Source organism: Verticillium dahliae, genomic scaffold (assembly GCF_000150675.1).
Source record: "Verticillium dahliae VdLs.17 supercont1.11 genomic scaffold, whole genome shotgun sequence".
Taxonomy (NCBI): domain Eukaryota; kingdom Fungi; phylum Ascomycota; class Sordariomycetes; order Glomerellales; family Plectosphaerellaceae; genus Verticillium; species Verticillium dahliae.
Window position 1 is genome coordinate 670,452 of NW_009276930.1, and position 8,483 is coordinate 678,934.

General features: G+C 52.2%; 3 protein-coding genes across 3 annotated transcripts in view; 2 read left to right on the forward strand and 1 right to left on the reverse strand.

Moving 5' to 3' along the window:
- Positions 1–3,344: 3,344 nt before the first annotated feature.
- On the forward strand, positions 3,345–5,023 carry VDAG_05853 (solute carrier family 35 member E3). Its single transcript, XM_009655250.1, has 4 exons — positions 3,345–3,775; positions 3,831–4,460; positions 4,517–4,707; positions 4,762–5,023. The coding sequence occupies exons 1-4, from the start codon at positions 3,494–3,496 to the stop codon at positions 4,799–4,801; spliced, it is 1,143 nt and encodes a 380-aa protein (XP_009653545.1). The 5' UTR covers positions 3,345–3,493; the 3' UTR covers positions 4,802–5,023.
- Positions 5,024–5,129: 106 nt separating this feature from the next.
- On the reverse strand, positions 5,130–6,704 carry VDAG_05854 (RNA processing factor 1; the record flags this gene model as incomplete). The annotated part of the gene is made up of 4 exons (XM_009655251.1): positions 5,130–5,267; positions 5,321–5,446; positions 5,588–5,697; positions 5,828–6,704. The coding sequence occupies 4 exons, from the start codon at positions 6,702–6,704 to the stop codon at positions 5,130–5,132; spliced, it is 1,251 nt and encodes a 416-aa protein (XP_009653546.1).
- Positions 6,705–7,323: 619 nt separating this feature from the next.
- The window catches only part of VDAG_05855 (glycyl-tRNA synthetase), a gene marked incomplete at both ends in the record, with an annotated part of 1,988 nt that continues 828 nt past the window's right edge, over positions 7,324–8,483 (forward strand). The window contains one exon of the mRNA XM_009655252.1: positions 7,324–8,370. Within this exon, the coding sequence (XP_009653547.1) occupies positions 7,324–8,370 (1,047 nt within the window). The remainder of the gene's footprint in view (positions 8,371–8,483) is intronic.

Sequence of the window (8,483 nt, forward strand, 5' to 3'; positions counted from 1 at the left end):
AACGAATAGCAGCGTAGAATAGTAGATAATATTAATTGCTTACCTAATAGGGCTTATTCTAATAGAAATTCCGAGTACTAAGACTTAAACTCAGCTTCCTAATACTTAATAAGCGTTACTAACGGTATATAGAGGGCCTACGCCTTTAATTAAGCAGCCTTAATAGCCTGGATATTAGTGAACCTTAAGTTAGGCTCCTAGGCTACCCTCGTCTTCCTATAGGGCTTATATATTTCTAGTTAAGCGCTTAATTAAGCTATTCGGAGGCCTACTTTTACTATTTATATATCCTTAATATCTAGAGATTTCCCTACCTTTATAAATAAGCGCTACGTAGCTCGTACCGAGGCCTTTAATATTATATAGATCCGAGATAGCGTAGAATAGCTTAACCGTAGATCCTTCGCCCCTCGTAGCGTTTATAAAGTAAAGTCTATATATTTCTACTACTTCTAAGGGGTCTCTAAGCGTATAGGATAGCCCTCGTCTATTATCTAAGAGCTTAAGAGAGGCCGAAGTAAACTTATTAGCTATAAGCTAATTCTATACTATTTACCTATAATATTATTATATATAATAGCGTTACGCTTAGCCTTCTAATAATAGAGAAGGAAGTTCCGTTTATTAATAAGCGACGTATTAAGGAGGTAAACTATGCTCTTAAGATACTTCCTATATACTCTCTTAAAGGGGCTAAATATAGAGAGGTTAAGAGGCTATATAATATAGCTCGAATACGGGGGTAGGAAGATAAAGAGGATATTCTCTTAGAAGGACTCCTATAAGAAGTCGTTAAATACGTAACTCCTATAGCTATCTATTATAAGGAGGCGAGGAGATTTAAGCTTAAGGGCCTTAGCTTATATTTAAAGGATAAAGATCTTTATAAGCTATTCGAGGCCTATTATATTATTCGTCTATCTATTAATTATTATAATAAACTTCTAATTACTAAAGTTATCGAGGGCTTTAAGGAATTATTATTATTAGAGCGTTTTCCCCCTAAAAATAATAAAGGGAGGGAGGGCCTCGCTTATAGTAGATACGTACTTAATAATAGTAGTCTAAGAGCATAAATCGGCCGTCTATATATAATATTTCCGATACCCTATTTAGCTTAGAATTAGGCTATTAATTCCTATACCCTCTATAATACTTATCTCGTTTATATTAAATCGTAAATATAGAGGAATAGCCTTAACGTTAAGGGCGTTAAATAGAAGGAAGAAATCCTTAAGACGTTAAATAGTAACGCCCTTAATATAACTAGTTTCTATTCGCTTACCTAGGAGGGTCGTAATAGAGGGATTTCGCTATTTAAAGCCTTCTATCTAATACCTCTTAAGGGGAATATCGTCCCCTTAAGCGAGGAGGATCTAATATACGAAGTCGAGGACTTAAGAGTATAAAGGGGCGAACCTTAGGGCGCTTTATTTAACGATCTAACGGGCTAGGTATTATTCCTAAATTTAACTAAGCCTCTAATAAGGAGCTTTTGCTTTACGGATCGTTATTATGCCCTTAAGTCTCCCTCGAAGCGTTATAGTAGGAACGTTCTAATTATACGAGGCTGTTACGACCTGGCAGCTTCCGAAGGGGGAACACTGCCAGAGGGTTGGGGTTGCTGTTTGCAGAAGCTTAGGTTGTGACTCTGAGACGATGTGGTGTCGTAAGGCGTTGCGCACTCGTTACAATGAATACAAGGTAAGACTTAGATTGATCACTGTCGTGAGAAAGAATGTATCTACAAGTCCAGAATGTCCGTCCTTATATACCTGCCATCCTGTCCTTGTTGTGTTAGGTGGTGAGCTCATGTTGGATGGCTCACTGGTTAGTTGTTGGTGATCCATGATGTTAGGATCACGGTGTGTTATCCCGTGAGCCATTCCCTGGCTCACTGCGGCGTCCTTGGTGAGCCCGACGACTCACCCTTTATGTCTGAGTGAGCCATCACGTGATTTGCCAGGTGGGCCCGATTCTTATCTTATCGCGCTCCCTGATCGCGGGGTCGTCGATTCGCGGCCGCCCTGCTTCCTTGGTTGTTACAGAGGCCTTACGTATCGAGTAGCTATTACTAATAGCCTGAAGCGCATTTAAAACGTCTTCTTTAGTATAGCTCTTTATTCTGAATTTAATAATATAGTTAGCGTAACTATTAGACGAGGGGTAGGTGAGATATTGCGATATACGTACTATTGGGGGGCGATTTTCGGGTGTTGAAAGTAGGTAGAATTGGTGCGCGGAGTTGGGGTGGCGCGGAGTTGGGGGTGTGGGACTTAGTGAATACTACAGTTCATGAAACTCTCCGGAGCAGATGGCATCCTCCGTCCCTCAACGATTTGTCGTTCTTCCAGATGCTAGGTATATGTAATTGCTGCGGTTTCGATGCCATTGCGTGAAATGTATGAGGTCTGTAGCCGAGTGTTCCGTCTGAACTTTACAGCAAACATCGTCTGATGGATGAACCTTATCATAGGTAGGTAGATAGGTATAGTAGTACTTGTAGGCGAGGCACGTAATGGCGCGTGGATGGCTCCGCACATCTTCCTTTGAACGCCGTCATCCCTTGAGGGCAGTTTCCGATTCATCAAGGGTTCGACGTCTAGCCACTGGGCTCTGGAGAAGGACGGCCGCTCGAATTGTCGCCCACGGTGCAGAGAAGTTCAGGGTGATGATCGGACCGCGAATTCTAGCATGGCGACGGCTCGAACAGGACCAGTTGATGTATGTGCGGCTCCTTCGGGTCAATCACGGACAACGGTCTTGTAAGACTGGTTTCGTGGCGATGCACTGTTTCAGAGCCCCAAGGACCGACCCCGGGCTTGGACGCCGCTTCCTCGGTACTTGTAGCTCCTGCCACCCGAATCGAGACCACCTACCAAGCAAGTACCACACAAGCTTTCTCAACAAGTCTGGTAGTAGCAGCCATTTATGTTTTTTCTTCTTTTGGAAGGCATCCCTGCCTCCCCCTGCATCTGTTCGTCTGCCCACGCCCTTGTTATCGCGTTTGAGTCGTCCTAGCGCAGTCGGTAGCCAAAGCTTGGCTAGGTACCTAGGTACCTAAGGTGCATGTAAGTGTTGCCTCGATAGATCTTCACCTTTGGACCGCAACAGCGAGAACACATTGCGTCGCACGAGACGTGGAAAAGCCCACTTCGTCTCAAAAGTGCGAGTCTGTGAAGTTGTCTCTCCTGATAATTTCCAAGCCGAAGAGTCATTCCGGGTGCCTATCTAGCAGCTAGCCCGCATGTTGACAGCCCTGACCATCTCTCCTCCCTTCTAGCCTGTCTCGCATTCCTTCCAGTGTCCGGCCTTTGGGACGCGCCCTTACATGTACACCAGGTACGACCAACACGGCTCTTAACCACCAACGGCTCGTACCAAGACGCGCGCGTTTCTACATCATAAAACTTGGAAGGCCAGATATTTGCGCTTGAAGCCTCCACGTCAGTGACCTCTGCTGCTATAACTAAGGCTCAGTCATTCTTTCGCCATGTCTACGCAGGCCGTCGCCATGGATCGAGCGCCATTGTTTGGCTCGTCAGCCACCGAAACAGGCACGATAGATGAACGTGAAGGCCTGACCAAGTCGGCCTCCTTGTATGGAGACGAGGAGGAAGGAAAGAGAGGTTCTGTCGATCACACCGACGACGATGATGACCATCCAGACGACCATCTGCTTGACTCTGGGTCCGAAAAAACACAAGAACAGCCGGCCAGCTTTCGGATCGCGCTCCTATGGATGGTCATCAACACTGTGGCAACCATCTGCATTGTGAGAGATCCAGAGCTTGGTTCTCTTTAATCACGACACTAATGCAGTGTGCTAGGTCTTCGCGAACAAGGCCATCTTCTCGGATCCATCATTGAAGCTTTGCCAGTTGACGTTTGCCGCCTTCCACTTCTTCGTCACCTGGCTCACACTGCACCTTCTCTCCCGACCTTCTCTTGCCCTGTTCGTCCCCCGGCGAGCTTCGATCAAGACACTGATCCCTTTGTCTGTGGCAATGAGCCTGAACGTCATCCTTCCCAACTTGTCACTCGCCTTCTCCTCGGTCACTTTCTACCAGCTCGCCCGCATTCTTCTGACGCCGACTGTGGCACTCATGAATTTCGTGCTCTACCGGGCCACCTTGCCCCCTGCTGCCATTGCCGCCTTGATCCCGGCGTGCTTTGGCGTCGGCATGGTCTCCTACTATGATACACGACCTACATCGGATGCTGCAATCCACAGCACATCTGTGCTTGGTGTTGTTTTCGCTTTCACAGGCATTTTTGCCTCTTCACTATACACGGTCTGGATTGCCAGCTATCACCGCAAGCTTGAGATGTCAAGCATGCAGCTGCTGCACAACCAGGCGCCGATTGCTGCCTTTCTACTTCTATATGCCATTCCCTTCGTGGACAACTTTCCAGTATGGTCAGAGGTGGCTCTTCCGCGATGGATTCTCATCTTGATCGTACGTTGTACATCTCTCGACCTGGATCCTTTTTCAAGAACTGACGAAATCCACAGTCTGGTCTTTGTGCCTCTCTTATCAACATCTCCCAGTTCTTCATCGTTGCTCAGACTGGTCCGGTCTCGAGCACAGTGGTGGGCCACGTCAAGACTTGCACCATTGTAGCCTTGGGCTGGATGATCTCCGGGCGAGGTGTTGACGATGCTTCTATTTTCGGCGTGCTCATTGCCATTGGAGGCATTGTTGCGTAAGTGAACCTCCGCGCCAAGCTCCTAGTACGTTTGAGTCTGACATGATACAGGTATTCTGCGGTGATGCTTAAACATAAAGGCAAAAGCTAGTGCCATTTCCATCTGAGTGCCACACGAGCCAAATCGGAATTTGGCAGGCACTCGTTGATTGTAAATACACTGACAGGTGGGGTTTGAGTGGACCATTGATTTCTTGGGCAGGCGAACTGCAGGGGAGGGCGTCTGAAATGGCGTTCACGATCGGGTTTTTAGTGTTCGAGGGTTGTACCAAGAACTAGTTCAGATAGGAGCAACGACAAGGGGTTGAGACAAGCTCTTCGCATGTTTCGCGATCGTGGGCCTCAATGACCGAGACACTGCCGTACATCTCGTGTCGAAAGCTTGCAATATGTCATACGACTCGTAGGGGTATTTGATTTTACAGGTTGAACCTCTTGCGGTCCTTCTCCATCTTGCCCTTCCACTCCCACTGCAGGGCATCCTCGCCCTCGCTGCCGGCGCGGCCGACACCCTTGTCGACTCTCCGCAGCTTGAGGGTAAAGCGAGGCCCGACTTCCTGGCACTTTTGTCAGACAAGGTCTTGCGGAGGCTGTTCCGAGGAATACTCACTTGCAGGCCAACCCTGATGCCCTCGACGCCCTCGAGGTCCTTGCCCTCGGCGGTCGTGATGTTCTTCTCGGTCGCGCGCTTGTCGCGGAAGACGTAGCGGTGGCGGCGCCAGAAGAGATAATCGCGCTGGTTGTGTACCGTCAGGACCTGGCGGCCGACAAACTCGGGCTGTGGTGGGAAACTAAGGGGGGTTGGCGCATTTTCACGTTAACAACTACTCTTCCGGGCAGATGACCGTGACCAGCAGCAGGGCGCGGGGGGACTCACAGTGTCTGGAAGAGCTTGGCCGTCAGCATGCCGAGGGGGGTCTTGAAGTTGTTGAGCAGCAGTTCCGGGTAGGTGGGTTGGTGGGGGTTTGCCGTGGCCGGGGCAGTTTTCTTGCCCCTCCATAAAAGTTGGTGACGGGAGAAGGGTAAAGGTTCGGGCCGGAGGGGGAGGTGGGACGACGGTCAGGCCCGGGTGAGGACCTTTTTGGTCCCTCGCGCAGCATGACGACGGCGGGTGTACTCGCGATTGGGCGGCGAAGCGGCTGATCTCGCGGAGAGAGTACTTGTGGCCGTAGTGGGTGTTGGGGTGCGGCGGATGTAGTTGGAGTTGGGGGAAAGAGGGTGCAGAAGACGTCGGCCTCGTGGTGGAGGGTCGAGTTGAGGGGATGTCGTGATGAGGATCTTTGGGAGGCGGCGGTGGGATGTCTGTGAAGAGGGTCGGGAACTTTTGTCGACAGCGAGGAGGGGGTGAGGTCGAGGTTTGTGCTGGTGGTCGAGGGTGCCATGCTGTCGTCGCGTTTCGCGCGCTTCTTCTTCTCCTTCTTCTCCTCGAGCTTGGCCTGCCGTTCCTCGTCGTCCTCGTCACCCGAGTCAAGCATGCTGTCGTTGTCGTCCTCTTCGTCGTCTTCCTCCTCATCGACCTCCATGGCTTCATTGGCAGCCCGCTCCTCCTCCTCGAGCCTCCGCCTCTTGAGCTTCTCGACGTCGACAATGGCGCCCAGGCTGTCGTCGTCGACATCGTCCCACACTCGCTTCGTCTCGAGGGTCTGGGGCTTGTTCTTGGCGAGTCGGGCTTCGCGAAGCTCAGGGTTCTTGGCCTCCTCTTTCCTGCGGCGGTGTCGCTCCTCGTGTCGCTGCTTGTCCTTGACCTTCTTGTCTTCGATGAACATCTGCTTGCGCCTCATCTTGTTGCTCGTCTTCATGGACAGCGAGGCCCCGGAGGACCGGTTGCCGGCTTTCTGTGAACCCATTGTGTCGGATTGCCTGCCGTCTGTCGAGGGTGCGGTGGCCGTCTGAACGTGATTCGTACACGCAGCGAAGTCTTTCTTCAGGCCCTTGAAGAAAATAGTAGGCTGGGCCAGAGAAATTTTAGCGGGGCTCTCCAACATGCTTCGCATTAGCGGGGAGGGCCCTTTCAGACCTGACTAGGATGCCAGTGACGGGGGAAAATCAATGTTCATGTCAGATTCCGAGGAATTGCCGACATGGCATCGCGGGGCCTGCAGCAAAAAGCCCAGGCCAAGCAAGGGAACAGCAATTTTCGTTACGGGTAGTGATGCTCCACGTCAGATCAGGGTAAGGTATACGCGCAAACACAAAACAAAGAGTCACACGCCTGCAGCAGCCGTCCCGTCCAAACCCCCCGATTGAAGCTACCGACCCCCTCTATCGTTCATTGCCCTGTAGCCAGCAACGGCCAGCGAGCAGCAGCCAGCGAGCAGCAGCTAGCGACCAGCAGCCAGATGCCTCACTGCTCCAAGAGTGGCCAGGGCCGATGACTCACCCACAGCCTGCTGCCCCCCCATTCGTCTAGTTCTAATGAAGCTCCTTCGCCTTCTCACCACCCCACCACGCACCACTTCAATTCGTTCCGCTCCTAGCTTCTGCGAAGTTCGGCAGGCCACTTTTTTCTACCCCTCCCCCTCTTCGTGCTCGCGGCGTCTCTTTTCGTCCACAGCCCACCATCCCCGAACACAGGTTCTGGTCTCCCGCAAGAACCAGAAAGATCGCAACAAGATGTCTTCGACCGCCACCACCCTCAAGGGCCAGCCCCTCGACCGCCCCGTGCTCGATGCCCTGCTGCGTCGCCGCATGTTCTTCACCCCCTCCTTCGAGATCTACGGCGGCGTCGGTGGCCTCTTCGACTACGGCCCTCCCGGCTGCGCCCTGCAGGCCAACATAATCGATGTGTGGAGGAAACACTTTATCCTCGAGGAGGACATGCTGGAGGTCGACTGCACCGTCCTGACCCCGCACGACGTCCTCAAGACGAGTGGCCACGTCGACAAGTTTGCCGACTGGATGTGCAAGGACCCCAAGAACGGCGACATTCTCCGCGCCGACCACTTTGTCGAGGACGTCCTCGAGGCACGCCTCAAGGGTGACAAGGAGGCCCGCGGCCAAAAGGTCGAGGAGGTCGACGACCCCACCAAGAAGAAGAAGCGCAAGCAGAAGACGGAGGCCATCAAGCTGGAGGATGCCGTCGTCCAGGAGTACGAGGAGGTTCTGGCCAAGATTGACAACTACAACGGCGAGGAGCTCGGCGAGCTCATTAAGAAGTTCGACCTCCGCAACCCCCTCACCGGTGTCCAGCCCTCGCCCCCCGTCTCCTTCAACCTCATGTTCCAGACCGCCATCGGCCCCAGCAGCAACCTCCCCGGCTACCTGCGTCCCGAGACGGCCCAGGGCCAGTTCCTGAACTTCGCCAAGCTCCTCGAGTTCAACCAGCAGCAGATGCCCTTTGCCTCGGCGTCCATCGGCAAGTCCTACAGGAACGAGATCTCGCCCCGTGCTGGTCTCCTGCGTGTGCGCGAGTTCCTCATGGCCGAGATTGAGCACTTTGTCGACCCCGAGGGCGGCAAGAAGCACCCCAAGTTTTCCGAGGTCGAGAACGTGGAGCTCGCCCTCCTCGCGCGCGACGTCCAGCTCGCCGGCAAGACCGATATCAAACATGCCACCATTGGCGAGGCTGTCAGGACTGGCATGGTCGACAATGAGACTCTCGGCTACTTCATCGCCCGTATCGCTCTCTTCCTGAAGAAGATTGGTGTGGATATGTCCAAGGTTCGCTTCAGGCACACATGCTGAACGAAGATTGGCGCACTACGCCACCGACTGCTGGGATGCTGAGCTTCCTCATCTCGTCTGGCTGGATCGAGTGCGTTGGCTGTGCCGAC

Bases quoted from the DNA above. Each gene is read 5' to 3' on its own strand.
- VDAG_05853 (XM_009655250.1), top strand. From the start codon at position 3,494: ATGTCTACGCAGGCCGTCGCCATGGATCGAGCGCCATTGTTTGGCTCG. The intron at 3,776-3,830 runs GTGAGAGATCCA...GCAGTGTGCTAG, and splicing joins CTGTGGCAACCATCTGCATT to GTCTTCGCGAACAAGGCCAT. The intron at 4,461-4,516 runs GTACGTTGTACA...CGAAATCCACAG, and splicing joins GATGGATTCTCATCTTGATC to TCTGGTCTTTGTGCCTCTCT.